Source organism: Pristiophorus japonicus, chromosome 10 (assembly GCF_044704955.1).
Source record: "Pristiophorus japonicus isolate sPriJap1 chromosome 10, sPriJap1.hap1, whole genome shotgun sequence".
NCBI classification, from domain to species: domain Eukaryota; kingdom Metazoa; phylum Chordata; class Chondrichthyes; family Pristiophoridae; genus Pristiophorus; species Pristiophorus japonicus.
The window spans coordinates 172,033,697-172,056,031 of NC_091986.1; the positions used below are offsets into that span (position 1 = coordinate 172,033,697).

Sequence of the window (22,335 nt, forward strand, 5' to 3'; positions counted from 1 at the left end):
TGAAGATTAACCATTTTTCGTTACAGGACCAGTACCCACTACCCAAGGCAGACGACCTATTTGCGACGCTGGCAGGAGGGAAGACGTTCACCAAGTTGGACCTGACCTCGGCCTACATGACGCAGGAGCTGGCAAAATCTTCGAAAGGCATCAACACGCACAAAGGTCTGTTCATCTACAATAGCTGCCCATTTGGAATTCGATCGGCCACGGCTGTTTTTCAAAGGAACATGGAGAGTCTGCTAAAGTCGGTTCCGTGCACCGTGGTTTTCCAGGACGACATATTGATCCACGGGACACCATCGAACACTTGCAGAACCTGGAAGAAGTTCTAATTCGGCTAGATCGTGTGGAACTCAGCTTGAAATGCTCGAAGTGTGTTTTCCTGGCGCCAGAGGTCGAGTTCTTCGGGAGAAGAATCGCGGCAGGTGGCATCAGACCCTCCGACACCAAGACGGAGGCAATCAAGAACGCGCCGAGACCACAGAACATGACGGAGCTGCGGTCGTTCCTGGGACTCCTCAATTGTTTTGGTAATTTCCTACCCGGTTAAGCACCTTGCTAGAACCTCTACATGTGTTGCGACGCAAGGGAGATGACTGGATATGGGGGAAATCACAAGAAACTGCTTTTGAGAAATCTGTTATGTTCCAACAAACTGCTTGTTCTGTATGATCCATGTAAACGTTTAATGCTAGCTTGCGATGTGTCCTCGTACGGGGTCGGGTGTGTGTTACAACAAGCAAACGAATCGGGAACATTGCAACCGGTCGCTTATGCGTCCAGGAGTTTGTCCAAGGCCGAAAGGACCTACAGCATGATTGAAAAAGAAGCTCTGTCTTGCGTTTACGGGGTGAAAAAAATGCACCAGTATCTGTTTGGGCTTAAGTTCGAGTTAGAAACTGATCATAAGCCGCTCATATTGCTATTCTCAGAGAGCAAAGGTATTAATACCAATGCCTCTGCTCGTATCCAAAGATGGTCGCTCACACTGTCTGCATATAACTATGTAATTCACCACAGGCCAGGCACAGAGAACTGCGCTGATGCTGTCAGTCGGCTACCATTGCCCACCACCGGGGTGGAAATGGCACAGCCTGCAGACTTACTCTTAGTGATGGATGCACTTGAAAACGAAAAGTCACCCGTAACGGCCCGCCAGATCAGGACCTGGACCAGCCAGCATCCTTTACTGTCCCTTGTGAAAAACTGTTTCCTCCATGGGAGCTGGTCCAGCATCCTAGCGGAGATGCACGAAGAGATCAAGCCATTCCAGCGGCGCAAGGACGAAATGTCTATACAGGCAGACTGTCTTTTATGGGGTAATTGCGTGGTTTTGCCTAAGAAAGTCAAGGAAACGTTCATACGTGACCTACACAGTACCCACCCAGGCATAGTAATGATGAAAGCTATAGCCAGATCCCATGTGTGGTGACCTGGCATCGACTCAGATTTGGAGTCTTGCATGCGCCAATGCAACACTTGCTCTCAACTAAGCAATGCACCCAGGGAGGCACCGCTAAGTTTGTGGTCATGACCCTCTAAACTGTGGTCTTGGATCCACATTGACCTTGCTGGCCCATTTCTTGGCAAAATGTTTTTGGTTGTTGTGGATGCTTGTTAAAAATGGATTGAGTATGTAATAATATCTGTAAGCACGTCCACTGCCACCATCAAGAGCCTACAAGCCATGTTTCCCACTTACGGCCTGCCTGATGTCCTTGTCAGCAACAATGGGCCGTGCTTCACCAGCGCTGAATTTAAGGAATTCATGACCCGCAATGGGATCAAGCACGTCACATCTGCCCCGTTCAAGCCTGCATCTAACAGCCAGGCAGAACGGGCAGTCCAAACCATCAAGCAAAGCTTGTAATGCATGTCGGAAGGCTCCCTGCAGACCCGCCTGTCCCGAGTCCTGCTCAGCTACCGCACAAGACCCCACTGGCTCACCGGGGTTCCCCCTGCCAAACTGCTCATGAAAAGGGCACTCAAAACAAGGCTTTCTCTAGTCCACCCTGATCTCCATGATCATGTCGATGGCAGGCGGCATCAACAAAGCATGTAGCATGATCGCACAAATTTGTTACGCGATATTGAAGTCAATGACCCTGTATTTGTACTCAACTATGGACATGGTCCCAAATGGCTTGCTGGCACTGTCGTAGCCAAAGAAGGGTGTTTGAGTTCAAACTTGCAAATGGATTAACTTGCAGAAAGCATTTGGACCAAACCAAATTGCGATTCACAGACAGCCACGAGCAACCTGAAGAGGACACCATGAACTTCGACCCTCCGATATACACACACAAGTGGCAACTGACATCACGGTTGACCACGAAGCTGAACTCATCATCCCCAGCAAGGCCAGCAACGCAGCAGCCCAGCGAAGGCTCAACCAACTCACCTGCACCTGTGTTTGTACCGAGATGATCGACTAGGGAGCGGAAAGCCCCAGATCGTCTCACCTTGTAAATAAGTGTACTATTGACTTTGGGGGGGGCGGGGGAGTGATGTTATGTATGCAATACCTTGTAACCAGCATTCTACCACCACCAGAGGGCGCATCTGTTGGAGTCCCAAGGGATCCCAGCATCTCTTGGGAGCACTGCATATAAGCAAGCCTCCCATGCTGTGCCAGCACTCTAGAGTCAGAATAAAGAGATGAAGGTCACACTTTCTCAAATCTACAGTAATCAGTCACATTGCTTTATTTGAGACATAACAAAAAGTATTCAAGCATGAAGACTACTGCCCTTTTTCTGTTTTCTATGTTCAGCTCTCCTTATGTACACATACTACCTATTTTTACATATAATATCAATGTACAATTTATTCTCACTGACTCTCAAGTTCCAGAGTTCATGAACTGCCAAGTGCTAATCAGACTTTTAAAAAAATAGTGGGAGTCACATTGATTTGTGCACTTGATTGTATCCTGTGCAAAACAAACATATTTTAATGCATTTACTGTGCCAACTGGTGGTGGTAATTTTTATTAACAAAAACATTGATTTTTTGAAATTGCTGTTGCAATTTTTTAATTAAAAATGATGACTGGATTTTCCTTATTCCATAACAAAAATACACATAAAATATTCATACCAGCATGTATCACCAGTAATAATTTATGGCACTTTTACCATAATGGAGTACAATGGACTGCAGATACAATGCACTGACCAGTTAGCCTAACATCTGTAGTTGGGAAAATGTTGGAGTCCATTATTAAAGAAGCAGTAGCAGGACATTTGGAAAAGCAAAATTTGGACAGATGGATTCAGCTTGGATTTATGAAGGGGAAGTCATGTTTGACAAATTTGCTAGAATTCTTTGAGTATGTAACAAACAGGGTGGATAAAGGGGGACCAGTGGATGCAGTGTATTTGGACTTCCAGAAGGCATTTGACAAGGTGCCACATAAAAGGTTACTGCACAAGATAAAAGTTCACGGGGTTGGGTGTAATATATGAGCATGGCTAGAGGATTGGCTAACTAACAGAGAACAGAGAGTCGGAATAAATGGTTCATTCTCTGGTTGGCAACCAATAACTAGTGGGGTGCCGCAGGGATCAGTGCTGAGACCCTAACTATTTACAATCTATATTAACGACTTGAAAGAAGGGACTGAGTGTAACATAACCAAGTTTGCTGATGATACAAAGATGGGAGGAAAAACAATGTGTGAGGAGAACACAAACAATCTGCACAGGGACATAGACAGGCTAAGTGAGTGGGCAAAAATTTGGCAGATGGAATATAATGTTGGAAAGTGTGAGGTCATGCACTTTGGCAGAAAAAAATCAAAGAGCAAGATTGCAAATTGCCGCAGTACAGCGGGACCTGGGGGTACCTGTGCATGAAACGCAGAAGGATAGTATTCAGGTACAGCAAGTGATCAGGAAGACCAATGGAATCTTGGCCTTTATTGCAAAGGGGATGGAGTATAAAAGCAGGGAAGTCTTGCTACAGTTATACAAGGTATTGGTGAGGCCACACCTGGAATACTGCGTGCAGTTTTAGTTTCCATATTTACGAAAGGATATACTTGCTTTAGAGGCAGTTCAGAGAAGGCTCACTAGGTTGACTCCGGGGATGAGGGGGTTGACTTATGAGGAAATATTGAGTAGGTTGGGCCTCTACTCATTGGAGAGGTGATCTTATCGAAAATTATAAGATTATGAGGGGGCTTGACAAGGTGGATGCAGAGAGGATGTTGCCACTGATGGGGGAGACTAGAACTAGAGGGCATGATCTTAGAATAAAGGGCTGCCCATTTAAAACAGAAATGAGGAGAAATTTCTTCTCTCAGAGGGTTGTAAATCTGGAATTCCCTGCCTCAGAGAGCTGTGAAAGCTGAGTCATTGAATAAATTTAAGACACAAATGGACAGTTTCTTAAACGATAAGGGAATAAGGGGCTATGGGGAGCGGACGGGGAAGTGGAGCTGAGTCCATGAACAGATCAGCCATGATCTTATTGAATGGCGGAGCAGGCTCGAGGGGCCGTATGGCCTACTCCTGTTCCTATTTCTTATGTTCTTATGTGGCTAGAATTTCACCTTCACTGTAAGAGTGGTAAACAGGTGGATTGAATTGCCTGCCTGTTATAGAACTTACCCGATTTATATTTCCATTGAAAGCAATGGACATTAAAATCAGGCAGTTTCTATACTAGGCGGAGGAGGTAATCCACTCTGCTGCTTTATAGCCCAAGTGGTGAAAGTGAAAAATCCCCCGCCCCCCCCCCCCCCCAGCCCCCACACCCATGATTTTTGTGTCACTGTGGCAATTCTGACCATAAATGACTCAATCTCTGTAGAACCAACAGCAGTGGAGGCATACTATTGGTGTTGCACTTCCAAGAGAGCTTTCTCAAGTCCAAATCATTTTAATACAGAGAACAAAAGTAGATCGAAGCGGCCCCTAGGTTTGCCACTTCCAACCCATCTCCCATTCACCTTGTTTCTTGCCCGTGTACCAACTTTCTAGCCATGCTGTCCCAATTCCTTTTATACCATATCCCTGAAATGTACTAACAAGCCTCTTGTGGGACACCTTATCAAATGACTCCTAAAAATCCATAAACTGCATTCCCTTTATCCAATCAATCAGCTCTTCAAAAAAAACTCTCCTAAATTTGTCAAGCACAACTTTCCTTTAATAAATCAGTGCCTGCTGGATTGATTTCTAAATGCTCACTGATTTTATCTCAAATTATGGATTCTGACATTTTGCCCATGAATTATATTGGGGTAATTGGTCTGTAGTTATGCAAGCCTGGTGATATAAATAGTAATCCTTCTTGTTTCCTATGTGTATCAAATACAATTAGACCAGGTGTGGCAAAATTTTAAAGCTCACGATGAAGAAGAAGAACATTCTATCTGACAAAGAGATGCTTTAAAATGCATTCAGTATTGTTGGGCCCAACATTGGCCATGACTTGCATCAATTTTTTTGGAGTAAGTTGTTTTTTCTGGCATAAGTTAGAAAATGCCATTTTCCCCCCAAAATTTGCTCCAGAGTAAGTCAGTTAGGTACGGTTTTATTTAGGCCGTTTTCTTTTCAAAAGGGGGCGTTCCCAGACACTTTGGACAGTTTTGGCCATTTATGCCACTTTGGCCAGCAAAAACATACTCCAAATCCACTTAGGTCAGCGTATGTGGCCAGCTCTGAAAAACCTTGCGGGCAATTAAGAAAAAACAGCGCACATTCGGCAGACATTAGGGCAGGGATAGGGGAGGGATAGAAGTGGGAAGGGAACTGGAGAGGACCTCAACAACCAAGCAGCAAACATTAAGGAAAATACAATAAAAAATGAAGTAAATCCTACCTTATCTTTAAAGTCTGCCCGGGAAAGACACCAAAGCTTTCCTCCTCCACCCCCCCGCCCAACCCCCTGCCCAAACTCTCCTCCTCCCATCCCCAAAACTTTCCTCCTCCCCCCCTCCCAAAATCTCCTCCTCCCCTCCCCAAAACACGCCTCCCCCACCCCCAAAAGCTCCCCTCCCCCCCCCTCCCAAAAACTCTCTTCCTCACCCCCCCCCAATCAAAAGTTTCAAGCACAGCTACTAAATAAAAAGTAAAAGCAAAGTCCTTACCTGCCCGGGAACTCAATGGGTCGGCCGGCCGTTACGGGAGTCCACTCGGCCACAGATAGGGTGCTGCGAGATCGGGCATCCCTTCAGCTTGGGATAGGGGCTGCGAGCACCGGGTCCTGCTCACAGCCCACAGGACACGCTGGGAGGGCAGGAGCATGTGCACAGCTCTCACTGAGCATGCGCGCAGGTGCTGGCAGTGCTTTGTGCACTGACCTGTTGCTCCATCCCCCCCTTCAGCCTCCACGCCACGCCAGGACTCCGAGGACCCCGAAGATCGGCCAGGATGGGGCCCCTTTTTTCTGACGCCCTTTCCAGCGCACAAAGTCGGCGCGCTTCAGGTAAGTGCGCCGAAAAAAGGGGTTGGACAATGTTGGGCCCGTTATAACGACACTAGGGGTGCTTTGAAATAAAATCATAAATTTTTATATAGTTTTAATCTTAATTTAAACTTAATTTTTTTTAAGCAATTATTAACAACAAATGTCATTGTTTATTGATTGAGTTTAAAAATATATCTACATAACTAAGTAATGGCAATTTTTAAAAAATCTGAATTCAGACGACTGCTACTTTAAAATCCAAGTGGCAGAGTTATCCGTACAAACCTGGCAATATAGTAAAGACATTGATTTAAAAATGTAAATCCTATGTGTGGTTAGCTGTCAAGAAGAAAACCTTCATTCAATTTATTTATATAAGTATGTGCCAGTAAAAATAGCACAGGGTTTCATTTAAACAGACAAGTGTATTTTAGTGGTTGAAGCCCAAGGTCAAGACAACCAGGCATATGAGTACACTGAAGTGATATACCAACTGTATGAAGTTCATTTATAATGAAAGAAAATGAGCATTCATTGCAATAAGACCATATTTGCACATAAATTTAATCTGTTCCAACGATAACACAGAGCCAGGATTCATCTCGCCACTGGCTCTAAAACTAGTGTGAATGAGGTCTGTAATTCACAGGCTGTCCAGACTCTCCTCCCTTCCTGTTATAAGTAAGAAACCTTTACAAGGTCCACCCTTCCTTCCTGCTTTGACTTGAAGAAATGATAAAAAAAAGTAATGACAGACGAAACCGTGCTGATCTCTTCTTCCATTACAAAGTGCCTTTATTGTGACATACACAGAGCTAGAAAGAGGGATATTTAGTCCATTTAACTGAATGATGTTATTGTCTATTTAATGTGTAGTAGTCTGTTATTTTTTATTTTGGATAAAGGGGCAATGAAAAAAACAAGGGGAGGAATTGGTTTCAGCCAGTTTCCAGCGCGAAGTGGACACTTGGAGCTTGTGCCCAAAGATGGAGATCCAAAGTTTTTCCACATTGTGCCTAAAGCCTCATTTCCATAATACTGACAAGTTGCAGACACCAGTCGGTGCCTCAATGCAACTCGCTGGTCAGGGCCTTCCCAGGTAAGTTCTTGGAGGGGAGGCAAATGTGAGGGGGGCTATCACGGGCCGGCATCAGCCCACAATATCAGGGTAAATGAAAAAAAAACTACCTGTTCTTGCAGAGACCGCTGATGAGGCGATGATAGACCTTACCAACTAATCCACTATAGACCCAACCCACGTCCGGACCGGGGTCAAGCAGGGCTGGGTCATCGCGCCAACCCTCTTCTCAATCTTTCTTGCTGCCATACTCTACCTCATACTCAACAAGCTCCCCGCTGGAGTGAAACTAAACTACAGAACTAGTGGGAACCTATTCAACCTTCGCGTCTCCATTCCAGATCAAAGACCATCCCAACCTCTGTCGTTGAGCTACAGTACGCGGACGACGCCTGTGTCTGCACACATACAGAGGCTGAACTCCAAGTCATAGTCAACATATTCACTGAGGCATATGAAAGCATAGGCCTTACACTAAACATCAGTAAGACAAAAGTCCTCCACCAACCTGTCCCTACTGCACAGCACTGCCCCCAGTCATCAAGATCCAAGGCGCGGCCCTGGACAACGTGGACCATTTCCCATACCATGGGAGCCTCTTATCAACAAGGGCAGACATCGACGACGAGATTCAACACCGCCTCCAGTGCGCCAGTGCAGCCTTCGGCCGCCTGAGGAAAAGAGTGTTCAAAACCAGGCCCTCAAATCTGCCACCAAGCTCATGGTCTACAGGGCTGTAGTAATACCCACCCTCCTGTATGACTCAGAGATATGGACCATGTACAGTAGACACCTCACGTCGTTGGAGAAATACCATCAACGATGTCTCCGCAATATCGTGCAAATCCCCTGGGAGGACAGATGCACCAACATTAGCATCCTCGACCAGGCCAACATCCCCAGCATTGAAGCACTGACCACACTCGATCAGCTCCGCTGAGCAGGCCACATTGTTCGCATGCCAGACATGAGGGCCCTAGATTTTTGAATGCATCCATGGAGGTCCTCTTGACTAAAGTGAGAGCTAAATTTAGTGACCGCCCGACATTAGCGCCTTAAGAACCCTCCAACCAAATTTCTAGCCTTAAGAGTTGGAAGCATACACAGAAATGAACTCTCAACTCTATGTGCGCAAGCCATTTTTACTTAATAGAACAGTATTCATCAAAGATCGCCTCTTTCTGGATCGCCCTTTTCAGCCTCAGTGCCAACAGACTTATCTTCTGGCTATCACTTTAGTCAAGAGGACTTCCATGGATGCATTCAAAAATCTAGTTGCTGAAACCATAGGGGCTGATGCACTTTCAGATCTATTAGCCACGAATTTCTGTTAATCTACAGAAATATATATGCCTCTTTAACCATTGCAGCTCTGAATTTCCCTCATTTCTAATGGTGGTAAACCAATCGAGTGGTATTGCTGCTCCAGATCAATCCTGCAGACGTTGTGAGAGCCTAGGAGAAATTTGAAGCACATTACCCATAGTCACATGCGTCGGTCCTCGCCTTGCTCCGACATTAAACTGACAATGGAAGGAGATGCCAGCCCATATTATGGAATTTGATTTCAACTTTGGGACCAGTCAGATGGACAACAATGGTCTTCCCGTTCCTATGTAACTTTAACCATTAGAAACCCAACTTTTATTTCCTATTTTGAAATTAAAAAGCGACATGGCCTTTTGTGACAATCTTCTAATATCTATTTGATATTGATTGAAAGAGCAGTATGATTATGGCATGAAAGAAAAGAAATAACTTGTATTTATCAAAACACTTTTGATAGGCTGCAACCAGCATGGTAAGTTTTTAAAATATAATTACCTTAATGTGGAGCAAAGAGGATCAGGAATGCGGGCTGGGAGTCAATGTAGGTCGGGGAGCACAAGAGTGATGGGTGAATGGGACTTCGTCCGAGTTAGGAAATGGGCAGCAGGACTTTGGTTGAGCTGAAGTTTACAGAGGATAGAAGGTGGGAGGCCGGCCAGGAGAGCATTGGAATAGTCGATTCTGGAGGTACTAAAAGCATGAATGAGGCAGGGTCAAGGACAGATGATATTACGGAAGTAGGCGATCTGGGTGATTGGAGAGGATTGACCTTCTGACATAGTGTCAATCGCAGATAAGGCCATCTCTGACTACTTCCTTGTATCGTTATCCACCCACATCCCCCCCCATCACACCCTCACCCCCGCCAAACCCTACCTCCTTCTCTGTCGGTCCCTGGAAAAGAAAATTCTCCCGACTCTCTTACAACTGCACTTATCAACTCCTGACTGTCCAGCCTTTGGCCCTTCCTTTCACCATGACCTTTATGCACCTGCAGAATTGCTCAATCACCCCCTCACCACCACCTTGGATGCCCTAGTCCCTGTTACTTTGGCCGCTCCCCCGGTACAGCCCTGATCTTCGCCCTGATAGACAACTGGTTTAGCCATTCACCGCAAGATCTGGCTGGATCACATAAAGCATTATTGGGTCCTGCTCTCATCTGCCAAAATTGTTCACTATTCCAGAATCATTCTGGAATGTAAAGGTAAACCTGGGCTTCTATGCTCCACTGCTAACCATCTTTTTAAACCCCTCTGCCCTTTCTCCACCCTCACTTCCGACAATAAGTGTGAGGAGCTCATGGACTTTTTGTCTCTGAGACCATCCGTTCAGCCACCTCTGGCTCTTCCTTTCATTCCCTAGCCCACTGGGCCAAACTTGCTTTAAGGATCCCCCCCTGCCCTAAACCTGACCTCACATCTTTTTCCAGTTTCTCTCCGTTCTCCCCTCATGACCTTTCCAAGTTCATCCTGTCCATAGAGCAACTTCGTGCTCCCTTCACCCTATTCCCACCAAACTGCTGACCACTCAACTTCATTTTCTGGTTCCCATGTGAGCCAACGTTGTTAACGGTTCTCTCCTCAGGCACCGTCTCCCATTCCCTTAAATCTGCTGTCATTGCCCCTCTCAAAAAACCAACCCTCGACCCCTCCTTGCAAACTATCACCCCATCTCCACCCTTCCTTTCCTCTCCAAAGTCCTTGAATGTGCTGTTGCCTCCCAAATCCATGCCCATCTTTCCCGCAATTCCATGTTTGAATCCCTCCAATCCGGTTTCCGCGCCAGCCACAGTACTGAAACGGTTCTCATCAAAGTCATAAATTACATCCTTTATGTTTGTGACAAAGGCAAATTATTCCTCCTTGACTTATCTGCAGCCTTTGACACGGTTGACCACTCTATCCTTCTCCAACATCTCTCCACCATCATCCAACTGGGTGGGACTGCACTCTCCTGGTTCTATTATCTATCTAATCGTAGCCAGAGAATCACCAGCAACGGCTTCTCTTCCCGCCCCTTCATCGTAACCTCCGGTGTTCCCCAGGGATCTATCCTTGGCCCCCACCTATTTCTCAACTAGATGTTGCCCCTTGGCGACATCATCTGAAAACACGGCGTCAGTTTTCACATGTATGCTGATGTTACCCAGCTCTACTTCACTACCTCTTCTCTCGACCCTCCACAGTCTCCAAATTATCAGACTGCTTATCCGACATCCAGTTCTGGACGAGCAGACTTTTTCTCCAGTTGAATATTGGGAAGACCGAAGCCATTGTTTTCGGTCCCCGACTCAAGCTCCATTCCCTAGCCACAAACTCCATCCCTCTCCCCAACTTTTGTCTGAGGCCGAACCACTGTTCGCAACCTTGGTGTCATATTTGACCCTGAAATGAGCTTTCGACCACATATCCACAGCATAACTAAGACCACTTACTTCCACCTCCGTAACATCGCCTGTCTCCACCCTTGCCTCAGCTCATCTGCTGCTGAAGCCCTCATCCATGCCTTTGTTACCCTTAGACTTGACTATTCCAACCCATGCCTGGCTGGCCTCCCACATTCTACCATACGTAAACTAGAGGTGATCCAAAACTCAGCTGCTCGTGTCCTAACTCACACCGTCCCGCTCACCCATCATCCCTGTGCTCACTGACCTACATTGGCTCCAGTTTAAGCAATGCCTCGATTTCAAAATACTCATCCTTGTTTTCAAATCCCTCCATGGCCTCGCCGCTCCCTATCTCTGTGATCTCCTCCAGCCCCACAACCCCCCCGCCCCCCCGACATCTCTGCGCTCTTCTAATTCTGCCCTCTTGAACATCCCTGATTATAATCGCTCAACCATTGGTGGCCATGCCTTCTGTTACCTAGGCCCTAAGCTCTGGAATTCCCTGCCGAAACCTCTCTACCTCTCTTTCCTCTTTCAAGATGTTCCTTAAAACCTACCTCCACCTGCCCTAATTTCTCCTTATGCGGCTCGGTGTCAAATTTGTTATCTCATAATACTACTGTGAAGCGCCTTGGGACGTTTCTCTATGTTAAAGGCACTATATAAATACAAGTTATTGTTAATGGCAATGGCACTACCACTGAGCCAAGCTAACTGGTAAGACCTTGATCCAAATGTAATTGTTTTTTTGTAAACTAGTTAGGTATTTAACTGCATGTAATCTTTTATATTTTGTGCTCTTCTCCCCCAGTTGATCAGCTCAATGAGTTCACTTGCAGAGTACTGTCTACCCTCTGTTCTGCGTACACTTTTTGATTGGTATAAAAGACAAAATGGTATAGAGGATGAGTCCCACGAGTATCGGCCCAGAACAAGCACAAAATCAAAAAGGTAGTTATTTTTCACTTTATTTTGATGATTATTTCTGTTCATGCAGCTTGACTTGTGGGTTTTATTCCCCTGCTCCTTGTTCAGGGGCTTGTCACATATAACTTCAGATTGTTTATTGACTCGGAGTACCCAACTGGAAAGAAAGGTCAGTGTCACAGCCTTAAGGATAAAACTGTGGTAAGACACCTGACCGTCAGTATTTTCTCTCTTAAGAACCAACAAAAAGAATACTGCAAGTGGAGATTTAACACAGAATTTATACAAATCAAACTAAGATTTAACCTATGAGTAAAATCGAAGATGCTCATTTAACCTTTATTTACACTAGTGAGAAATCCAACCAGGAACATATTGTTCTGTATACATATGGAGATTTTTAATATATATTAGCAAAATCCCTGTGGGGTTGCTCATAGAAAGTCAGATGATATACTGTTTTATTTGGACAGGAGTATTATACTGTCTAATGCACAATGTATTATCCTGCTCCAAAAGTATGCCTATGTCTCTTTAAAGTCTCATTGTTAAATAAACAGAGCCTATGGTTATTCCAAGTTTGATTCAACTGCAGGTCATAAGTCTGGCTTTGTTCAACTTTGTTGTGTGATTTCCAAGTTCAATTAAGAAATAAAGAATTTGCATTTACACAGCACCTTTCATATCCTCAGGATATACCAATGCAGTTCACAGCTTTGAATTAATTACTTTTGAAGTGTAGTTACTGTTGTTATGTAGGCAAATGCGATGCTAATTTGCACACGGTAAAGTCCCACCTAAGCAAATGATATAAATAATCAAATAATCTATTTTGGTGTCACTGGTTAAGGGCTTACTGGCCAACACATCAGGAGAACTCCCTTCCTCTTCTTCAAATAGTGCCATAGTGAACAGGCAGATTTGAACCTTCATTTGATGTCTCATCTGAAGACGATACCTCCTACAATGGAGCACTTCCTCAGTATTGCACTAGAATGTCAGCCTAGATTACGTGCTGATCCAAGAGTGGAACTTGAAGCCATGACCCTCTGACTCACAGATAAGAGTACTACTAGTGAGCCAAACCTGACTCCAATATGATCTGTTCCTGGGGAAATTTCTCTATATATTGCTTGTTTTTTTTTTGAGAAGCGTGGCAAAGACATTTGAGTGTGATACTTGAACTGTTATAGAAAATGCATACTAAACATACAAGTTTTATATTTCAGATGATATGCATTTGCATTTGCTCAACTAGCCATTACTTGTATGTCATTGGACAATTTAATTAATTACAATTCGGTTTAAACTTTTGTTCTTTCAGTGATGAACAACAAAGGGATTATCTCCTAGAGAGAAGGGATGTAGCGATTGATTTTATTTTTTCTCTAGTATTAATTGAAGTTTTAAAACAGGTAAGTAACAATTTTCTATTTTGTTTCTATACTTACATGTCTTCAATGTTTACCATTCTTTACAACTATGAGAGTTTTGAATGTTAAATATGGCAACAATAAATTGCCACCATAAAAATAACTTTACTGTTGGGGTAATTGAAGCTGTATTTCAAAAATGCAATGACACTTATCTAATGGTTATCCGGTAATTTGTTTCTGTGAATACTGGGTTCAAGAAGATGAAGAACGGAGATTGAAACACCTTTGTACCTTGAGAGGGAATTCCAGCAACATGTGCCATTGCTTAGAATAAAACAATGAAGGAGATTTTTAACCTGCGCGAAAACGGGCATGAAATGGGCAGGGCAACCACACCACCTGCACAAATCCATGGTCGAGAGGCCCAAACAGGGTTGGGCCTCCTGTGAATTTAACTGGGGAGCTATAGGCATTTTCTGTAGCTCGCCAGTTTTTGAAGATCTATTCAGTATTAACCAGCAAACGGGGGACAAGCAGATCTCAGTGGAAGGATGGGCTGGCAGTGGGCCTGAAGATTTTGGTGGGGCCATGGAAGAACATGAATCTTCCTCCTGGCCCAACAAAAATGTTGAAAAAAACCACAAAACCGCACCCTATCCTGAGTGCACCTTTAAGGACTACTAGTTAGACTGCACAACACTTGGCACAACTGAACCCAACATGCATACTCCACCTATTTATACATGAAAATTGCAATCGGAATCCCACAACTTGATGTGCATATTAAAACAGCTTCCCGTTTGTTTTGGGTGGGAGTGCTGGGCACCTGCCTGAAAAGTAAATCAGTAGACCTTGGGTATTAAAGGGGTATCACAGCTGCCCACCCAATTTTCCTTTGCTTTGTCACCGATTTTTCAAGCTAGATCATCATCATTATCATCATCATGAAACAGGTGGCCGGCAGTTGAAAATCATCCACAATGTCTTTTGTTCAAGTAGATTAAAAACTGTATTTTATTCCTTTTCAGATTTCACTTCATCCTGTACCAGACAACTTGGTCCATGAAGTTATTAACTTAGCATTCAAGCACTTTAAATATAAAGAGGGGTAAAACATATATTCTCATTAATACATTTATTCAATAACGTTTTACATAGTTTTATTGCTGACACTAATTATACACATTTTTGTTTTTTTAGTTACCTTGGTCCCAACACTGGAAATATGCATATTATAGCTGATTTATATGCAGAAGTAATAGGTGTTCTGGCACAATCAAAGTGAGTACTGTGCAACTTTTACAGTAGATGATAAGTTTCAGATATGCAATTAAAGGGAAGGATCGTTTACATTTGTATTATCAAGGATTTTATATCACAGTAACTGCAATACCTTCACAAAATGAAAGAAATGGGACAGGAATTTCCTCAGAGCTGCTAACACTCTACCACTGTATCTTCGCTGGAAGTGCGGCATAAATCCCAGAGCCGATTTTAGCACCCAGCCGGAATCTGGGAGCAGCAGATGGTAATCCAACACGGGAATGTGAATCGGAGGCCCGACAGATTTTAACTGCCAGGCCTTATTGGAATCCTGCCAGTCAGCTGCTCGACTGTTTCTGGCAGAAAGAGGCAGCTGGTTGATGAAAATTGGGTAGCTCAGAAGCTGCATGCCAAAATCAGAAGAAACAAAGAAACATAGAAACATAGAAATTAGGAGCAGTAGTAGGCCATTCGGCCCTTCGAGTCTGCACTGCCATTCAATATGATCATGGCCGATCCTCTATCTCAACACCATATTCCTGCTTTTTCCCCATACCCCTTGATGCATTTTGTTTCTAGAAATCTATCTATCTCCATCTTAAATATATTCAGTGACTTGGCCTCCACAGCCTTCTGTGGTAGAGAATTCCACAGGTTCACCACCCACTGAGTGAAAAAGATTTTCCTTTTCTCGGTCCTAAATTTCTTACCCTGTATCCTGAGACTGTGACCCCTTGTTCTAGACTTCCCAGCCAGGGGAAACATCTTCCCTGCATCCAGTCTATCCAACCCAGTCAGTATTTTATACATTTCAATGAGATCCCCTCGCATTCTTCTAAACTCTAGTGAATACAGGCCTAGTCGACCCAATCTCTCCTCATACGACATTCCTGCCATCCCAGGAATCAGTTTGGTGAACTTCGTGGCACTCCCTCTATGGCAGGTATATATTTTCTTAGGTAAGGAGACCAAAACTGCACACAATACTCCAGGTGCGGTCTCACCAAGGACCTGTATAACTGTAGTAAGACATTCTTTCTCCTGTACTCAAATCCTCTTGCAATGAAGGCAGTTGCCTTCCTAACTGCTTGCTGCACCTGCAAGTTTGCTTTCAGTGACTGGTGTACAAGGACACCCAGGTCTGTACATCAACACTTCCCAAGCCATCACCATTTAAATAATACTTTGTCCTTATGTTTTTTCGACCAAAGTGGATAACTTCACATTTATCCACGTTATACTGCATCTGCCATGTGTTTGCCCACTCACTCAACCTATCTAAATCGCCTTGCAGAGTCTTTGCATCTTCCTCACAACTCACAATCCCACCTAGTTTTGTGTCATCAGCAAACTTGGAAATATTACATTTAGTTCCTCATCCAAATCATTTATATATATATATAGTGAATAGCTGGGGCCCAAGCACTGATCCCTGTGGTACCCCACTAGTCACTGCCCGCCACCCCAAAAAAGACCAGTTTATTCCTACTCTCTGTTTCCTGTCAGTTAACCAATTTTCAATCCATGCCAGTACATTACCCCCAATACTATGTGCATTAATTTTGCACACTAACCTCTTATGTGGGATTTTATCAAAGGCCTTCTGAAAATCCAAATACACTATATCCATTGGTTCTCCCTTATCTATTCCATCAGTTACATTCTCAAAAAAGGCTGCTGGCAAAAAGGCTGCCGATGGGAAAGGGGGTTTCTTTTCATGGGACACTGTCACCAGTTCTGGGACAGGAAGGAGCTGTACCAATGGGACGGGCTGCACCTGAACCGGGATGGGACCCGTGCCCTTGCAGAAAGGGTAAATAGGGAGATGGCAAAGGCTTTAAACTAGTAAGATGGGGGAAGGGATCTACAAGAAATGTAACCTGCCTAAATATAAACAAAATAGGAAAAGAGAGCATAGGGTGGGATAAAGTAAGGGAGGACATTGATGGCAAGGGAATAAATAGAGTTCGAGAACAGGAGTCTAAAAAGGTGGTTAAATATAAGGCGAGAGGAAATCCTATTAAAATGAGTTGAACTGTCTGTACAGCAATGCACACAGTGTCTGTAATAAAACACTGGAGCTGGAGACTTAGTAAGGATTACTGAAGCATGGCTACCGAAAAATCAGGATTTGGAATTAAACATTGCAGGGTATAACATATTTAGAAAAGATCTAGAAGGAAAAAGGGGAGGTGGAATAGCTGTACTTATTATGGATAACATAATGGCAGTAGAAAAAAGTGACATAGCTATCAGCAAGACAAAAATAGAATCTATATGGATAGAGATAACGGATAATAAAGGCTGAACCGCACTAATAACCACACTAACGACCATCTAAAAGAAATATGCAGACAAATTAGAGAAATTAGTAAAAAATATAGAATAATAATCATGGATGGTTTCAACTACCCTGATATTAATTAAGGGAATGGAGTTCCTACAATGTGTCCTTTCGAAACCAATATGTAAAAAGCCTAAACTGGGAGAATTCACTATTGGAGTGATGGGGAATGAACTAGAGCCGATTAGAGAAGTAAAAGTAGGGGAACATCTAGGCAATAGTGACCATAATATAATACGCTTTAAGATGATAATTGAGAAGGACATAAGTATGATGAAAATCAGGGTAATAGATTGGAGAAAAGCTGATTTTGACAATAGAACTTGGGAAAATAAAATGGGCAACAATATTGGCAAAAAACGATGTAGAACAGATAGAAAAGGGAAAAGGAGAGGTGGAATAGCTGTACTTATTAGGGATACCATAATAGCAGTAGAAAAAAAGTGACGCAGCTATCTGCAAGACAAATGAATAGAAATAAAAGATAACAAAAGGGATTTCAACTACCCCGATATTAATTGGACAGAAGAGGTAGGTAAAGAGGATAAGGGAATGGAGTTCCTACAATGTGTACAGGACTTTTTTCTAACCCAATATGTAAAAAGCCCAACAAGGGAGGATTCACTATTGGATATAGTAGTGGGGAATAGAAACATAGAAAATAGGTGCAGGAGTAGGCCATTCGGCCCTTCGAGCCTGCACCGCCATTCAATGAGTTCATGGCTGAACATTCAACCTCAGTACCCCATTCCTGCTTTCACGCCATACCCCTTGATCCCCCGAGCAGTAAGGACTTCATCTAACTCCTTTTTGAATATATTTAGTGAATTGGCCTCAACTACTTTCTGTGGTAGAGAATTCCACAGGTTCACCACTCTCTGGGTGAAATGAACCAGAGCCGATTAGAGAAGTAAAAGTAGGGGAACGTCTAGGCAATAGTGACCATAATATAATACATTTTAAGATGATAATTGAGAAGGACATAAGTATGATGAAAACCAGGCTAATAGATTGGAGAAAAACTGATTTTGAGGGGCTGAGAATAGAACTTGGCAAAATAAAATGGGCAACAATATTGGCAAAAAACGATGAATTACAACAATGGGTGTTCAGCAGAGTGCAGGAACAATATATTCCACTAAAAGGAAAGAACAAACTAAACGCTAATGAGACTTAGCTGTGAGGAGGACGCTAAGAGACTGCAGGGTGACTTGGACAGGTTAGGTGAGTGGGCAAATGCATGGCAGATGCAGTATAATGTGGATAAATGTGAGGTTATCCACTTTGGTGGCAAAAACATGAAGACAGAATATTATCTGAATGGTGGCAGATTAGGAAAAGGGGAGGTGCAATGAGACCTGGGTGTCATGGTACATCAGTCATTGAAAGTTGGCATGCAGGTACAGCATGGTACATCAGTCATTGAAAGTTGGCATGCAGGTACAGCAGGCAGTGAAGAAGGCAACTGGTATGTTGGCCTTCATAGCTAGGGGATTTGAGTATAGAAGCAGGGAAATCTTACTGCAGTTGTACAGGGGCTTGGTGAGGCCTCACCTGGAATATTGTGTTCAGTTTTGGTCTCCTAATCTGAGGAAGGACGTTCTTGCTGTTGAGAGAGTGCAGCGAAGGTTCACCAGACTGATTCTCGAGATGGCAGGACTGACATATGAGGACAGACTGGATCGACTGGGCCTGTATTCACTGGAGTTTAGAAGGATGAGAAGGGGATCTCATAGAAACATATAAAATTCTGACGGGACTGGACAGGTTAGATGCAGGAAGAATGTTCCAGATGTTGGGGAAGTCCAGGACCAGGGGACACAGTCTAAGGATAAGAGGTAAGCCATTTAGGACTGAGATGAGGAGAAACTTCTTCATTCAGAGAGTTGTTAACCTGTGGAATTCTCTACTGCAGAGAGTTGTTGATGCCAGTTCATTGGATATATTCAAGAGGGAGTTAGATATGGCCCTTACGGCTAAAGGGATCAAGGGGTATGGAGAGAAAGCAGGAAAACGGTACTGAGGGAATGATCAGCCATGATCTTATTGAATGGTGGTGCAGGCTCGAAGGGCCGGATGGCCTACTCCTGCACCTATTTTCTATCTTTCTATGTTTCTATGTAATAGTTATACATACTTCTTGCCGGAATTTTAGGAGCTCAATTACAAAAAAATGTAAATTATAATAGTTCATTTTACGAGTTGATATTCTTTGTTACATGAGTATTGATTGTTAGACTTGTATCTGAAATTGTTTTTAAACTAGTTGACTAAAAGTAGACCTTGTTTACTCACCTCAATAAATATGACAAATACTATTAGAATTAAATTGGCCTGGGCTACTGAACAGTTTACAAAATAATGCTACTATACATATCTTTTTAAAAATATTAACAGAAAACAAATAATGGAAAAAAAATGTCTTTCACCTTGTAGGTTTCCAGCTGTGAAAAAGAAATTTATATCAGAACTTAAGGAACTGCGTCAGAAAGAACAGAACCCATATGTAGTTCAAAGCAGTATTAGCCTCATAATGGGTATGAAGTTCTTTCGAATTAAGATGTATCCTGTGGAGGACTTTGAAGCCTCTTTCCAATTTATGCAGGTAATTAAGTTTGACTCCTGAAGCTGGTTTAGTTGTACTACTTGCACCATAATATTTTAGCATAAAAGTACAGTGGCATCAAGGGTTGATTGTAACACCTAGTGGGTTTCTGGTGGGAAACTGCGCTCGTCAGTTAATTTCCCGTGTACCTGTGGCAGAATGAGGTCATGCTGATTTTAACCGCCGAGCCTTATTAATATGCCACCAGCCAACAATTTGCCAGCTGAAATATAGGGCATTCAGGAACAGGGGTTCCGGGAGTGTTGTGGTAAGAAATTTACCTTGACTAGTCTCTTCTACTTCTGATCTTCTAACAGGCCTTCACCTTTCGGGAAAGCTGCAGCAGTTTCTCCACTCAGGCCAGAGATCATATTGTAGTCCGGCGGTAATTATGTCATTAGACCTCGATTTGCATATTTAAAGAAGGACCCCGCTGACAACGAAATGTAAAAGTGAATGGGCAGGGTATAAAAGGCTGCCGCTTCACTGTATGCTCGTAGACATTGGCCCTGAATTCGCAGCACCTATGGGCAGTACAAGGTGCGCATGTGCCTATAGGGGCCCTGCAAGTTCTGGGTTTAGGCATGCGAAGTGCATGTACCTCGACCCAAAACTTGCGATCTGTCAAGAATCCTCTTGACAACTCGCACGCATTTGAAAATAATGGGCCTTCGCTGGCGGAGAGTTGGGCTATTTGTGCAGCTTCTGCCCAGCGAATGCACTTGAAATTCTTACGACTATTAAAAGCAGGCCTGAAGATCAGAAAAATAATTTTTTTTCTATAATTTAAACATTTTAAATCCTATTAAATAAGGTTAGTTTATTTTTAGACCCTTTAAAATATGTACATTTATTTTTCAAAAAATCAAATTTTTGTTTAAAATAATTAATTAAATTGCATTTTGATGAATTTTAAATATGTGGGGCTAGAAATTCGACAGGTTTGCGCCCGTTTTACCTCCAGGGCGAAGCAATATATATTTTTTTTGGCGATAAACGAGTCGCACAACTTGTGCTAAATGTTACCGCCCGCCCGATTTTTTAAAAAGCGTTTTTATGACATCAGTTGGCTTGCAATGCTGCACTATCGCCACAGACGTTACATTCGGCGATATCACCCGTTTTATCGCCCGCCCAAAAACCTGCCCGGAAAAAGCAGTCAGATCCAGGGCGGACCCAGGGGGCACCCGGTGTTAACGGCGCCATCTTGAAAACGGAGCACAAGTTCAGTGCAGAAAAGGTTTTGAAAAAGGAAAGCTGTGTTTTATACAGTGAAGTTTTATTTGAGTTAAGTTCATTTAAAGGACATTTTAAGGACATTTAAGGACATTTATAAAAAAAATTTAAAATGGGGTCTATACTATGTCAGCCATTATTCCTGGCTGCTTTTTGTATGCAGTGTCGAACTGGAAGAAGGTTTATTGATGAGCATTTTGAGCGTAATCAAAGAGCTCGCAGACGTATGGAGAGGAGGCCTTAGCCCCCATGAGTTTACAGGGAACAGTGCTCATACCTGCAGCTCTCTGAGGCACAGTGCATTTGAAGACTGCACTTCCGAAAAGAGGTGGTCCCAGAGATGTGCCAGCTCATAAAGGCAGACCTACAGCCTACCAGCAGCAACAGGACTGCACTGCCAATCGAGATGAAGGTGACTGCGGCAGTTGCCTTCAATGCCTCCGGCTCGTTTCAGGCATCAGCAGGGGACATCTGCTCCATCTCGCAGCACGCTACACATCGCTGCATTCGCCAGGTGACTACTGCACTGTACGCATGCAGGATGGATTTTATAAAATTCCCAATGATCAAGGAGGCATAGAATGAGAGGGCTATAGGTTTTGGACGAATTGTTGGCATCCCCAAGGTTCAGGCTGCCATTGACTGTACGCACATTGCCCTGCGAGCACCTTTCCTCAATCCAGAGGTTTGTCGAAACCGAAAGGGATTCCACTCTATGAACTTACAGATTGTCTACGACCATACTCAGTGCATCATGGCAGTCAATGCTCAATATCCAGGGAGCATCCACGATGCTCTCATCTTGCATGAGAGATGTGTCTCATGCCTGTTCGGGCATCAACCACAAGGCCAGAGCTGGCTCTCGGGGACAAAGGTTACGGCCTCGCCACCTGGCTCATGACTCCCCCTCCAGAACCCTCAGACAGAAGCCGAGCATCGCTATAATGACAGCCATATCGCCACACGCAACATCGTCAAAAAGACAATTGGAGTGCTCAAACAGCGCTTGCGATGCCTGGACCACTCTGGAGACTCCCTGCAATACTCCCCTCAGCAGGTCTCTGAGTTCATTGTGGTGTGCTGCATGCTACACAATGTAGCCATCATGAGGGAACAGGATTTGCCACTGGGGACTGCAGGACCACCTCAGGAGAGAAGGGAGGAGGGGGAGGAGGAGAATGAGGAGGAGGATAATGAGGAGCCTGGCGAGGAACCTATGCCACCACCACCACCACAGAGGAAGCTTCGTGGAGCTTTCGCCACTGCAAAAGCCTTAGGTTAGCAGCTCATAATTCAATGCTTTGCTTGAAGTGTGAACTGCACGTCTGACCGTTGCCTGGCCACTCTATCACATCATGTTGACTA

The 22,335-nt window shown here is 43.8% G+C and overlaps 1 protein-coding gene across 2 annotated transcripts in view; it reads left to right on the forward strand.

Annotated features, from left to right (window-relative positions):
* Positions 1–22,335, forward strand: part of fryb (furry homolog b (Drosophila)) — a 439,334-nt gene that overhangs the window by 78,729 nt on the left and 338,270 nt on the right. For both annotated transcript variants that reach the window (XM_070892324.1, XM_070892325.1), the window contains exons 4-8: positions 12,031–12,170; positions 13,471–13,561; positions 14,551–14,630; positions 14,723–14,803; positions 19,566–19,734. In XM_070892324.1, coding sequence (XP_070748425.1) covers positions 12,031–12,170; positions 13,471–13,561; positions 14,551–14,630; positions 14,723–14,803; positions 19,566–19,734 — 561 coding nt within the window. The remainder of the gene's footprint in view (positions 1–12,030; positions 12,171–13,470; positions 13,562–14,550; positions 14,631–14,722; positions 14,804–19,565; positions 19,735–22,335) is intronic.